Source organism: Saimiri boliviensis, chromosome 7, assembly GCF_048565385.1.
Source record: "Saimiri boliviensis isolate mSaiBol1 chromosome 7, mSaiBol1.pri, whole genome shotgun sequence".
Classification (NCBI taxonomy): domain Eukaryota; kingdom Metazoa; phylum Chordata; class Mammalia; order Primates; family Cebidae; genus Saimiri; species Saimiri boliviensis.
This window is the reverse complement of record NC_133455.1, coordinates 15,878,261-15,892,784: the sequence shown is the minus strand read 5'-3', so window position 1 is coordinate 15,892,784 and position 14,524 is coordinate 15,878,261. Positions and strand designations below refer to the sequence as shown.

Genomic DNA, 14,524 nt, shown 5'->3' with positions numbered 1-14,524 from the left:
TTATTTTAATCAACTGAAACAGATGTTTCATTTCCTTTTGGATGATACTAGGTTTTCATACACTTGGTAAGCATTTACACTAAGCATTGTGGGGTATACAGTGATCCTAACACAAGGACACAACATAGGAAGCTCAGGGACTGTATGCGTGGCAAACAGAAACAATGCAAGACAGTTAACCATTAAAGGCTACTATAGCTCTGAGGTGAGTAAAATTGCCAAGTAGTCAGTGGAAATTTAATGAAAGTGAGGCTTGGGCGAATTATGGAGAGGGAGCAGGATTTTCAAGAGAGGTTATGAGGAGGAGGGACATCATGAATGAGGAGGTAAAGCCAGGTGTATCTGTGATTCACCAGTCTAGACAACGGCCTGGCTGGAGCAAATGGGACATCCTGGAGAGTACAGAGCAAAAGGTCTGAACCAGATTATGCAGGACACTGAAAAGCAGGTAGAGGTTTAATACAAAAGGGAAATCAGCTGCCCGAACTGCAGGTTTCACATGCAGTGGTGGAAACATAGGTTTCTAATTAGGCTGGCACTGATATTTTGGCTGACTTGGAGGGAAGAGGGGGTAATGCTCATGAAAGCAAGTATTACTCAGAAAGTTGTTGCTGGGAGAGGTGGCCAAAGACTGCATGAGACTAGTTATGGAAGCCAGCCAGGTGTGGTGGCACTTGAGCACAGGAGTTTGAACCTAGCATAGGTGACATAGCAAGACCTCGTCCCTAAAAATAAATAAATAATTTTAGTAAAAGGAATAGTAATAGAATGGGAACATGACTATGAGATACACTAGAATGGAAAAAAAATCAACAATCAGGTAAATCACCAGACGTAGGGAATAAAGGTAAACAACCAGTCATATTTCTATTTTATAACCATAATTTATGGGAATGTTTGTATAATACTGTAAGAATTCAAAATCGTTTTTTAAAAAAATGGAAGTCATACATTGTTCCTTTCAACTTAATAAGAACAAAAAGATACTCCTTTCCACCCAGCTTCTTCATTATGGACAAGGAGACTCACATCAGTGAGCCCAAGAACATTCTGTCTTCAATAAACTCCAACCAGAGAGGTAAGGGATTTACTCAAGGTCACAGGGAGACAAAATTGGATACATTTACTTCTGATTTGGAAATGATGCCTTAAAGCTCAGAAAAACAGGAATTTACTTCATTAGTAAAGTGTCAATCTCACACTTTAAGCCACTGATGCATCTTTAAAATCAAAAAAATCTTAGCTCTAACTGTAATAGTTTTAACTACCTCATCGGTCAGACCTCATAATCTAACCTGCAGAAGCGCACACAACATGATTAACTTTTCCACTGCTTTACCAGAAGGAACATGACAATTCCCTCTGCTGGTCTTAAAAAAACTAATCAGTTACCTATGGAAATTCTACTGTCCACATATATGGAAAAAGACCCACCTTCAAGATATGACTCGTAGTCATCCGGCTGCTGAAGAAAGGCCTTAAGATTATTTAAAATTTTCTGTTGCCGCAGGTAGTAAAGAATTTTCTTTGCGTAGTACTTCCAGGTCAAAGCTTTTCTGGAAACAAACAAGTCAGTAAGAATTAAGACTTGAAAACTTTCGGTTACCTGTTTTTTACTTTACAATAACATACCATGTAGTTTGCTTAACAAGGAAAATATAATTGGTTCATTATCTTATAATACTTATTATAATGGAAGTAAATAGCAGTCTTTGAATTGTAATATAATACTAAATTAGTTGTACTGAAATCTGAGAAACAGTTATCTGCCTGGCTTCAGATTTACTTGCCTGTAAAGGAAATGGAAGAGCAGCCTGAAAAAGGAATTGAGCTGGGGGAGGTTCGGAAGATGGGGAGGCATCTAGAACCCTTTGCTGGTCCCCCTGCTTGGGCCGGGGCTGCTGCGTACTCTGCACTCACTACCATGGTGAGTTCACCTAGTCTCATGGTTTCACATATTATGAAAACTCCTAATTTATTTTCCAGACCAGAGTTCTCTCTTGAACTCCAGACCTGTGTATCAACTACTATCTACCTACTCCACATCCCACTCAGATAGCTGAGCCCCTTCATCTTTTTTCCCCTCCCAGAGTCACTCTCATCTCAAATCAAGTCCTGTCCATCATTCTAGTGAGGACAAAAACCTGCGAGTCATACTGGATGCCTTGCTTTCTCTCATAAGCCACACTCAAGATCTGTCAGCCAATGGTACCAGTACTATCTTCAAAATACATCCAAAATGTGCACTCTTCCCCATCAGCGTTTCTCTGTGTTGCAGCAACATCCTCCTACCTCAGCTTCCCATTTCAGACCTGGCCCCTCTCAGTCTATCCTCCATATGGCAGCCAGAGCACTCCAGTAACACATACAGTCATGTCACCCAATCGTCCACTCCAAGTCTCCAGAGGTTTCCCACCTTGCTCCATGAACCTAATGAGTACCTAAAAGGTCTCTTGAACTCTCACTCCATTACCTCTCTGATCCCAATTCCTACCATTCCCACTCAGTCCAGCTACCGATGCATTCCAACTGTTCCTTTACTCTGTGTGGCAGGTGCTCACCTTAGTAACCTGTTCCTTCTGCCTGGAATATTCTGGAGATATGCAGTCTGTTCTCACTTCCTCCTAGGCTTCAACTCAAATGTCCCTTTGAGTAAGGCCCCCTACCTTATTTTAAATGGCACCCCCTCACCACTCCTCTGCCTTCTTCCCCGATTATATATCTCTATAGCACTTTTCATTTTCTAATGTAATCAATTTCTTATTTTTCTTGGTGCCTAACTCCCCTACTTAATAGTCTAAGCCCATGAAGGCGGGACTGTTTTGTTTGTTGTTCACTGCTGTATCCCTAGTGCCTAGAATGGTGTCTGGCACATGGTAGATGTTCCATAAAACTTGTTGAATAAATAAAATTCCTCATCACATATCCCAAATACATATGGGGATTATAACAAGTAGGAGAGAGACAGTGATGAAACTTATCTGGCTGACTTCATGAAGAAACAAACAACCTGCCAATCTTCAGGGAGGTCAATGAAAACCTGCAGAGTGATCTACGTGTTACCTACTTTTTAACCTTTGAGTTGTAAAATATAGCTATCTAGAAAATTGTTGTGAAACAAACGAGCAATTTAATGAATCATTACAAGGCACACTCCTGGATCTACCACTCTTGCCAAGAAGGAAAACTTTGCAAACAGCCAAAAAGCCCTCCGGGGCCTCTCAACAATAATCACAAACGACACCTCTATAGTCATCACTTTCTTGCTTTTCTCTTTAGTATTACCATGAAATATGTATCCCTCAACAGGCGAGTCTGCTTTGATGCCTTTTAAATCTCTTAATCTACAAGATCCCCCTCCATCTTTCTTCCCCCTTGTATTTTGTCAAAGAACCTGGGTTGTCTGACCTGTAGTTTTCCATCATCTGGAATCTGCTGACTGTACCCACCCACATGATGTAGATTAACATGATGTTCTATATTTTGGTCTCCTGTAAATTGGATGTAAAGGCTTGATCAGGTACAGATTCCATTAATTTAGCAAGACAGCTTCACAGAAGGTAGTGCATTCTCCCATCAGGAGGCAATAATGCCTGCGTGTCTCTTTTGTGATGTCAGCGGCACTGCTACTCAATGCCTCGATCTGTTAATTCAATCAAGGTTACAAAGTGGCCATATTAGAATTAAACCATCCCTTCTTAATTTATTAGCTGGGATAATTCTGTAAGGAGAAGCCTCCCCATGTCTATTATTTGATCCCCCATGGTATAATACATGGAAAAGTCAGGATAAATGCTCATATCTTCTATTTACAATTTTTCAAAATAATGATACAAATTTCTATTTATCCTTCAAAGGTAACCAATTAATTGTTTTTAGTATTATTATGAACTCATAGAGCCAAGCATATTCAATGCATTTCAATCCATTCCAGTTATTATCCACACTGATGCTCAAATTGTCACATCCTTGGCCACTGGAGGCCTCATGTGGGTTCCTCAATACTTCCGACATAAAGCGGTGTCAGTTTTCTTACTATCTGGTTAGGTTTCCAGGATGCTCCAGGCTCATCGTTTAAAATCCTTGCATTGGACATAGAATCAGTCTTTCTCCTGGCTCCTTATATGGAAAACGTTGTATCAGGATGACAGTCTGGATACCAAGAAAGATCAATTCCACTAGGCTGGTTGTTGTTTCTAGATCTTTTCAGGAACAGACGTAGCCTAGTGTGGATGTGCACATGTGTGTACATGTACATATGTACATGCGCTTCCATACACCTACATGTATTTAAATATAAAATACTTTTTGAGTTCATACTGATACTTCCAATTCAAAAATATATGGATCTGACCTTCTTCTATCTTATATCTATGTCTTCTTTGTTCCAGACTTCTGCTTCTCCAGGATATCACAGGTGACAAAATTAGAATATCATGCTGTTATTCATTTACATCCCTCCATCTCTCTCTCATACACAGACACCAGCCTCAGAATAACAAGACAAACGTTCTCATCACTTTTTTTTTTTTTAAACAGAGTCTCACTGTGCAATGGTGTGACCTTGGCTCACTGCAATCTCTGCCTCCTGTATTTAAGTGATTCTCCTGCCTCAGCCTCCCAAGTAGCTGGGATTACAGGAATGCACCACCAATTTTTTTTTTTTTTTCAGTAGAGATGGGATTTCATGTTGGCTAGGATGGTCTTGATCTCCTGACCTAATGATCCGCCCACCTCAGCCTCCCAAAGTGCTGGGATTACTCCTCACTTTCATGATTACTGAAAACAGTTAAATATTCTGCATATGTTCTCCCCAACTGTCCATTCATTTTTTTTTAAACAGATGCATTGTATCTACACTGACATATCTTAAAGCCATTACACATGTAATACTTTCTCCTCTAGAACCCTCGTTTGAATTTAAATCTACAAATAAATACATACTTAGTGCTCACTATCAGTCCTTGTATCAGTGTTTCTCTGGGTTTTTTGGCGGGGACTGTAGGGGGTTGGTCATTTGAAGTTCATTTTCCAAGAGGTCTGTCAGGAAGGACTGAAAAGTCACTGATTCTTGTAAGTTGTTAAGTTTGTGTGCAGTCTTCATATCTGGAAGTCAGTTTGGCTGGATATAAAAATCCTTGGCTGACATTTTCCTTAGATTCTTGAGTATCTGAAATAAGTTATTTTTTCCTTTGGCATAAAAAATTCTGTTGAAAAGTCTGATGATGTTCTCGTTTCCTTTTCCTTATAAATGACTTTATCTTTTTTGTTTGGATGCTCAAAGGACTTTCCTGTCTTTAAAATCCAGCAATTTTGTGAAAATATGTCTCAGTATTGGTCATTCTGGGACACTTTTCTTGGGTACTATGTATGCCCTCATTTATTTATTTATTTATTACCATGACAAAGTCTCACTCTGTTGCCCAGGCTGGAGTGCAGTGGCACGATCTCGGCTCACTGCAACCTCCACCTCCAGGGTTCAAGTGATTCTCTTGCCTCAGACTCCATAGTAGCTGGGATTACCGGCACCTGCTACCATGCCCGGCTAATTTTTTCTATTTCAGTAGAGATGGGGTTTCTCCATGTTGGCTGCTCTTGAACTCCTGACATCATGACTAGCCTGCCTCAGTCTCCCAGAGTGCTGAGATTACAGGTGTGAGCCACCGCACCTGGCCTGGGCATACTCTTTTTTAAGACCACATAGCACATCATAAACACAACCTGATTTCATGCTGATGCTTTAGCATTTGTGGAAACTACACTTCTTCCTTCCCATGCTTTCCATATCCAAACCATAAGCATTTGCCAGGAATGAATACAAACAGGATCTTACATCAAAACCGGCATCCCGAAATATTCTAAAATGTAAGGTATTCTATTATTTTAAAAAACCTTATTTGTTTGTTAGCTTGCACTTACAGTCCCAGTACTTTGGAAGGTCAAGGTGGGAAGATTACTTGAAGCCAAGAGTTCACGACTAGCTTGAGCAACATAGTGAGACGCTGTCTCTATCAAATAAAAATTAGCAGCCAGGTGCAGTGGCTCACACCTGTAATCCCAGCACTTTGGGAGGCCAAGGCAGGTCAGGAATTAGAGATCAGCCTGGACAACATGGTCAAACTCATCTCCACTAAAAATTCAAAAAATTAGCTGCGTGTGGTGGTGGTTGCCTGTAACCCCAGCTACTCGGGAGGCTGAGGCAGGAGAATTGCTTGAATCTGGGAGGGGGAGGTTGCAGTGAGCCAAGATCATGCCACTGCGCTCCTGCCTGGGCAACAAGAGTCGAACATCATCTCAAAAAAAAAATAAAATTAGCCAGGCATGGTGGCACATGCCCGTGGTCCCAACTACTCAGGCGTCTGAGGCCCGAGGATCCCTTGAACCCAGGAGTTCGAGGTTACAGTGAGCCATGATTGCATCACTGAACTCCAGCCTGGGCAACAGGGTGAAACCCTGTCTCCAAAAACAAACAAGGCTGAACGTGGGGGCTCACAGTTGTAATACCGGCACACTGGGAAGCCAAGGCAAGAGGATCTTTTTTTCTTCTTTTTTGAGACAGTTTCACTGTCACCGAGGCTGGAGTGCAGTGGTGGAATCTCACCATACTGCAACCTCATCCTCCCAGATTCAAGTAATTCTTCGGTCTCATCCTCCTGAGTAGCTGGGATTACAGGCGTGCACCACCATGCCCTGCTAATTTTTTATTTTTAGTAGGGAAACAGGGTTTCACCATGTTGGACAGGCTGGTCTTGAACGCCTAACCTCAAATGATCAATCAACTTCAGCCTCCCAAAATGCTGTGATTAAAGGCATGAGCCACTGTGCCTGGCCGGGAAGATCTCAGGCCTGGAGTTTAATACCTGCCTGGGAAACAAAGCAAGACTCTATACAAAAAATAGAAAAAAATTAGCCAGGTGCAGGGGTATGCGCCTGTAGTCCTAGCTACTCCAGAGGCTGAGGCAGGAGGATCACTTCACTTGAGCTCAGGGGTCTGAGTCTGCAGTAAGCTATGATTGTGTCACAGCATTCCAGCCTGGGTGATAGTGAGACTCTATTTCTAAAACAAACCAACAATCCTATTTTAAGCTCAAAAGATATGTGTTGGGCTAAAGGGTAATCTATTAGTATTTATTTCTAAAGATTGTAACAGTATACGTCTTTACTGGCTATGCATTTTCATCTTTTTTGTGAATCTGATATATAAAACAGCAGCATTTCATTGCTGTTTTATTTAACACTTTTTGAATAGTAAATTAAAAGGTTTTTCCATGATTGTTAGCTTTTGGGACTTGTTCTTCTGTGAATGCCATCCTCCTAACCTTTGCATATTTTTCAATTTCTCTTGAGTCCTACTGCCTTGGGTCATGGTCTCGTTGGCCGGCTGCTCTGTCACTCTTGGTTAAGGCGGTCTCCCCAGACTACATAAAGTCTCCTGTTTCCTGGAGGAATGTTTGCTGTGTTGAAGTTGTTTAACCCTTTGGGAAAATTTTGCATAGGATGCACATTTTCCTTTCTTCCAGATGAATATTCAGCAGTTATGTCCAGTACCGTTTCTTTAAAAATCCACTTTTTTCCCTGAGTTTAAATATATTAAATTATCTTTTATTCTGGGATGCGTTTGTCAGCTATCCTCTGCTACTGATGCAGCTCTTTTAATTTAATCACTGTATTGTTTTGATTATAAGTAGCTTTATAAGATGTCCTAATATCTTAGTGGTGCGAGTTTCCTATTACAATTACTAAAAAAATGTTTTCTGGCTCTTCTTGTGAATCTTGCGAATTTAGTCTTCTGTATACATTTTATGACATCCAAATGAAAAAAACAAAACAACTCCCCCTGCTCACCACCCCCCAAAAAACACTTTGTTTGAATCGTAATCGGATGACGCTAGGTTTATTAACACTATGTTAATTTGGGGAGAACTGACATTTTTTGTGATAGTTAAGTCTTCACGTTCCAGAACATGCTATCTATTTTATGCCTTTCAATAACACCCTGCAGTCTGACCTGGGAAATCCATTTCCAAGACTCTACTGCCTGTAAACATCACTCCTCACAGTGACACAAAATGGAAAAGAAAGTGGTTGTCCACCTGCAAGAAAATGGTTAAATCAATTATGTAGGCCGGCCTCAGTGGGTCACACCTGTAATCTCAGCACTTTGGGAGGCTGAAGTGGGCAGATCACCTGAGGTCAGGAGTTTGAGACCAGTCTGACCAACATGGTGAAACCCCGTCTCTAATAAAAATGTAAAATTAGCCAGGTGTGGTGGCAGGCACCAGTAATCCCAGCTACTTGGGAGGCTGAAGCAGGAGAATTGCTTGGACCTGGGAGGCGGATGTTGTAGTCAGCCAAGATCACCCCACTGCACTCCAACCTGGGCAACAAGAGCAAAACTCTGTCTCAAAATAATAAAAATAAATAAATAAATTATGTAACGTGTCACAAAAGAATAAGCAGACATTAACAAAAGTGATTCTGATGCTTTATCAGTTGATGAGAATGGATTTCCATAAGGTACCACTGAATGAGAAAAAACAATATGGAAAAGTACCTTTACGTGATCCCAATTTTGGGCAATAACGATCCCTCCCCAAACTCATCACTGTCTGTCAGCATGAAGAATGCAACCTGGCTGTTACCAAGAATTACAGAGGTGGGGGCAGGAAAGGCCAATGTAAACAGAGGGAATGGGGAGGAAAAAGGAAACAGCATAAGTAAGAAAAAACCAAGTCTGTACTAAACATCAAACCACAACGACCAACAAAGTATATGCGAGATCCCACTTATGTATTTAAAACCGTATACGCACATGGGAAAACACACAAGTCAGCCTTTATTTTTAAGACTGGACCATACTGACGACTACTAGATCATACTTCAATTCATTTATAGATAAACCAAAATAGAAACGGAAAAATGACCTCTGCATCTGAACTCATCCAAGGCCTAGAATAGTGACACATCTTACCTCTACTCACAGTTGTTCCACTGATAGGTATTTCTCTCCTAAATCCCCTTTAAAAAACAACAGAAGCTGGGGACAGTGGGTCATGCCTGTAATCCCAGCACTTTGGGAGGCCGAGGCAGGTGGATCACGAGGTCAAGAGTTTGAGACCAGCCAGGCCAACATAGTGAAATCCTGTCTCTACTAAAAATACAAAAATTAGCCAGGCATGGTGGCAGGCACCTGTAGTCCCAGCTACTAGGGAGGCTGAGACAGAAGAATCACTTGAACCCGGGAGGTGGAGGTTGCAGTGAGCCGAGATTGTGCTACTGCACTCCAGCCTGGGGGACAGAGCGAGATTGTGTCTCAAAAAAAAAAAACAAAAAACAAAACCAAAAACCAAAAACCAAAACCCAGAAATATTTTATGCCTTGTTTGTGAGATATTTAACAAAGATTCCTTTTAAGGAAGATGTTAAACTAGCATTCTTATCTGCCATCACTAGAAAGGTTTCAGAACTTTTACAGGAGAAAGTCGTTTACACAGGCAAGTTAGGCTGGATGCCCAGTCATCTTCCAGGTAAAAACTGGAAATTAACCTTCACAGCAGAAAATAAAAGGTGGAAGAAATTTTAAGCAATAACCAAGAGATAAGGGGTTCTTCTTGATGGACTCACCTGAGTCCCTAATAACACAGTTTTTTGACTGAAAGATAAAAGAAGGACTCCCTCAAAGATCTACAGTGTTCAAAGACCAAAGCAAGATTATTTTGTACCACAATTCAGAAATTGTAAAATAATCGTCCATTAAATTAAGACATGCCTAAGAAATTATTATTTTTAAATTAAAAGATTGAATTCATGATAGGCAAATGTGGTAGTACCAAGTGAAGAGGTAATAATGAAGGAAGGATGATTTCTATTACCGGAAGGTTTCTAAACACCACAAAAGATACAAGGGTCTGGAGCACAGTACGTGACCTGTAGCAGTGCTAAACATTAATTCCATTTTCTTTCCAAAAGGATTTTTACGAGGTTTCTTTATATGTCAATTGTCTTGGTGTATCTACCTAAGAATACGCAGAACTTTTCAAAACTGTAACTATGGCAAGACGTGAAATATCTGTAATCACACATTACAGGGTTTAGCCACACGGAAATTACAGCTATTTATTCTGGAGTTATTAAAACAAACAAATCCCTACTAAAGCTATGGCTTACCTTCCTTCCATATTTAGGATACACACCAGTTCATCCTCAAAAAAAATCTCTGGTCCCTCAAGGTTCTCAATGTCACTGAAGCCATTACAAGGAACCTATGAAGAAGACACATACAAATGGGCCTCAATTGTTAAGTACTGATACAACTATAACTCTCACAAATTTGAGCTCAAATAAAGATGTCCACTACTAAAGAGGTTAACAGTTACTTTACACTATCTTGCACTACCAGTCATGGGCAGAAAGCAACAATAATTTCATTCAGATCTTATTGTTATTTGTAATCAACGATGTTTTCATAGACTTGAATCTCTGAAACTGACAACTCAGAGTTCTAATGTAAAGAAAACGAGCTCTAATGTAAAGAAAACATGGTGAAACCCCGCGTCTACTAAAAATACAAAATTAGCTAGGCATGCCTGTAATCCCAGCTACTTGGGAAGCTGAGGCAGGAGAATCATTTGAACCTGGGAGGTAGAGGTTGCAATGAGCTGAGATCATGCCATTGCACTCTAGTGTGGGCAACAAGAATGAAACTCCATCTCAAAAAAAAAAAAAAAAAAAAAAAAAAAAAGAAAAGAGAAAAGAAAACTAGATCTGAACAAGGACTAGAACTACAAAATCTCTTAATGACTATTTCATGTAGTCTATGCTGTACTCAACTAAGAGGGAGAGGTTAAGCCTAGTACATTATTAAATTAGGCAGCTCCTGTAATCCACTGGGCCTGTTTTCTCCTCTGTAAATTCAGGTGGTGATAAAGATGGCTTTAAGATCTTCTCAGTTTAGAATTCCATGGCTTCTCCCAGTTTTCTTTTTGTAAGTAGCCAGAACATTTCAGGTTAACCTGTGTGTGTTCTGAGAACACAGGAACACCAAGATCCTGGGCCAAAGCAATCACCCACCCACAGATTAATGTTAAGTATGCTCCCGCTGTGTTCAAAGTCCTTGACATACTTCTAATTAAGCAGTGGTACAGGGACAGGGGGAGCTGAGGAAAAAACACAACAATCTATCATTATTACGCAGAGGCACGGACTGTTCAAAACATACACAAAACCAGCTGGACTAGAAGTGGAGGCTGCAAGCTCATAGTCCATGACCAACTGCACCAAACATAGCTAGTGCCAAAATCTATGTAAGTGCAAACACATTCAGATCAGCGTTTACAATTTTATTATGAATGCTTTCAACCAGGACATGACTTCTCCAAAAGAGAATACAAATTTTGTTTATCCTAACACTAATAAATATTTATAGAAACAAATTACATTAAGCAATGTCTATTTGTATTCTCCATAGGGGAAAGCATTCAAATTTGTGCAAAGTTCACATTTTCCCTTTCAAAACTTGAAAAGCCTTGAAATCATTTCGAATTATGAACTCCATTATCTAACAGTAATTAAAATTAAAGGATCCAAAGGAGTCTTTATTAAAATAAAAAAGTGTAATAAATCAGATTGGCTCTATTTCTAGAACCCCAACCAGAAATAAGTATCTAATAGTTTGCTGAACTCAAAACATTAGAGTGGATTATTTTGCAGAGTTACAAAAAGAGATGAGGAGCAGCTACAGAAACTTCCATGAGGTCAGTGCACCGTGGCTCACGCCTGTAATCCTGATACTTTGGGAGGCCAAGGTCGGTGTATTACTTGAGGCCAGGAGTTCAAGACCAGCCTGGCCAATGTGGTGAAACCCCATATAACGAAAAATACAAAAATTAACCCAGTGTGGTGGCACATGCCTGTAGTCCCGGCTACCCAGGAGGCTGACAGGTACAAATTGCTTGAACCCAGGAAGAGGAGGTCCAGTGAGCTGAGATTATGCCACTGCACTCCAGCCTGGGAAACAGAGCAAGACTCTCTCAAAAAAAGAAAAAAAGAAAGAAACTTCCGTGAGATATTTTGAGGAAAGAAAAACAAACAAAAGCCCACCATGTATTTCAGCAATATTAAAAAAAAAAAAAAACTTTTCAGGGATAATGAATGCAAGACAATTTTATTTTAGGAAGTAATTCTGATTTATAGGTAGCTTTTAATCCTCTGTTACCTTAACAAATAATGCACTTCACTACTGGGTAGATAGAACTTGCAAAGCCAGAGAGAATAACCACATTAATTTCGTCAACCCTTCTGGGAAAATAACTGGTAGAAATTTATGTTGTTCAATCATTGATGATTCCCCAACTAATGTGGGGGTTACAAAAAAAAAAAAATCCATTGAACCCACGTGAGAAATAATGCTGATCTCTCCCTCTACGTTGCGCTGCGTGGGTTCCTCCCTGCTCCCTCCACCCCCATTCTCTCTCTGGCTTTAGAAAACTAAAGCTGGCAGGGACAAATGGCTTCGTGTTGTTGGACAGGAGGAAAAGGACACAATGACTCTTGCAGCCATCTATGTAAGGGATTGTGAGAGCATTGAAAAGGGAGATGCGAAAAAGAGCTGGATGAGCTCATGCCTGCAGACACAGACACCAGCAGGCCAAAGCGTAGAGCCTCATCAACAGATCCTTACGTGCTCTGAAAAGAACCTCTTTGAGAACGAGGCTACAATCTTCCGAGCTTCTAACCCAGCTTTTTGCCGAACTTTATACTCTTCCAACCAATTGACGTAGTCGGTGGGGCTGTAGTGTTTCATAAGGGAAGGCCACCTACGAGGAGAGAAACACCCCCTCAGCTTAACAGAGACTCAAAGGCAGGGGGACAAGAATCCAAGGTAGCCTTGGAAACAGGGACAGCAGTGGGGTCCAGGGGTAAGAGGGACTCCGGCGAGGGACCTAGTTCAAAACCCCAGAGGTATTCACTCACTCACTCACTCACTCACTCCCTTCCATCCCTCCCTCCCTCCCTCCCGGTGTGACCTTGGCGTTTCGGCGTGAACGCAGTCTCCATTCCCAGTCTCTAAAATGGGGACAGTTGTAGTAACAAAAATAATAATAATAATGGCAATGACAGTGAGCCTTGACTGCGCGCCTCCTAGGAGCCGGGGCCCTACGTGCAAGCCTCCCGAACATCATCTAATTTAATAACCGCGGTGAGAGGTAGGTCTGACGATCACCACCACTCAAAGTCTATGAACGAGGCTCAAAAAAAGGTTAGTCGTTCCCCACAAGGTCACAGGGGGAGTGTGCAGGGCCAGATTTTATCCCGGGGCCACGCTGAAATCTGTGCCACCACAACCAGCCCCGGGATGCGGCGCCCGCCGATCGCTGCATCACTGGGTCCATGTAAACATTTCAGCCCGGAGTCGGGCACAAAAGAAGCGCGTAAAAGGGACGAGCCGCGCCGCCGCCAGCGTCACCCTAGACGGAGGGCTCGGCTGCGGGGCGCTCCCAGATGCGCCATTTGGGCACTCGGGGGTCCGCCCGGCGTGGCCCCGCGGGGCCCGGGGCCTGGAGGCCTTTGTCTGTCTGTCCGCGGGAAGGGGTCCGGGGTGGAGTCCGCGCGCGGGGCGGCCGCGGAGGGCGAGTGGGGCGGCTGCCCGGCCACGGGGGGCGCGGGGCTGGGGGCGCGCAGCCGGGGCGCGGGGCAGCTGGCTCACCTCACCCGGAACTGCTCCTTCCACACCTTCCCGCTGCTCTGGCACAGCTCGCGCAGCCGCCGGCAGGTGCTGGAGACGCGGCCAATGTCGGCGGCCGTCAGCGAGCCGCTGCACAGGATGTACTCCAGCACCTCACCCGGCAGGTTGACGAGGCAGCTGAGGCCCGCCACCTCGGGCGCGGCCTCCTCCGCCAGCGCCGGCACCACCTCCATCGCGCTGTCGACCGCTGCCGCCGCCATCTTGTCCGCGTACCTGGGGCCGCCGCGCGCGCGCGCGCGCGAGTTTTGCCGGGGCGCCCCGCTTGGCCCCGCCCACTGGTCTTGGGGGCGAGTCCTGAGATCGCTCCGCCCACCCGCGAGCCACACCTCCCCTGCCTCGGCCGGCGGCGGAGCGAGTGGCAGCGCCGCCCAAGGGAGGACGTAAGTGCACTCTGTGCTCGGAGCCGGCCGCGCAGGCCGCCTCTCATCCGGAACAACAATAGCAGCACTGATTCTTTTAAACGTAATTAATGTTTAAAATTAGCAAATAAAAATGGTATCAATTCTCACGCGTGCTGAGCGCTTTCTGTGCATTAGCTCATTGGACCTTCCCCAGTGACCCTAGGAGCTATCTTTCTCCCCACATTCCAGGCGGGGAAACTGAAGTTCGGAGAATGAGAGGACTTGCTCAGGGTCCCTTGTCTTGGATTTGAGAGAGAGAGACAGAGAGAGAGAGAGAGAGAGTGTGTGTGCGTGTGTGTGCGCGCGCGCGTGCGTGTGTTGCGACAGAGTCTCGCTCTTGCCCTGGATGGAGGGCAGTGGCGCTGTGACCGCTGACGGCA

General features: G+C 43.2%; 1 protein-coding gene across 2 annotated transcripts in view; it reads right to left on the bottom strand.

Annotated features, from left to right (window-relative positions):
- Positions 1-13,989, bottom strand: part of FBXO21 (F-box protein 21) — a 44,718-nt gene extending 30,729 nt beyond the window's left edge. For both annotated transcript variants that reach the window (XM_039471768.2, XM_039471769.2), the window contains exons 1-4: positions 13,705-13,989; positions 12,679-12,814; positions 10,167-10,261; positions 1,435-1,556 (exon numbers count right to left, since the gene is read on the bottom strand). In XM_039471768.2, the coding sequence (XP_039327702.1) occupies positions 1,435-1,556; positions 10,167-10,261; positions 12,679-12,814; positions 13,705-13,943 (592 nt within the window). In that variant the 5' untranslated portion in view covers positions 13,944-13,989. The remainder of the gene's footprint in view (positions 1-1,434; positions 1,557-10,166; positions 10,262-12,678; positions 12,815-13,704) is intronic.
- Between the last annotated feature and the right edge of the window lie 535 nt (positions 13,990-14,524).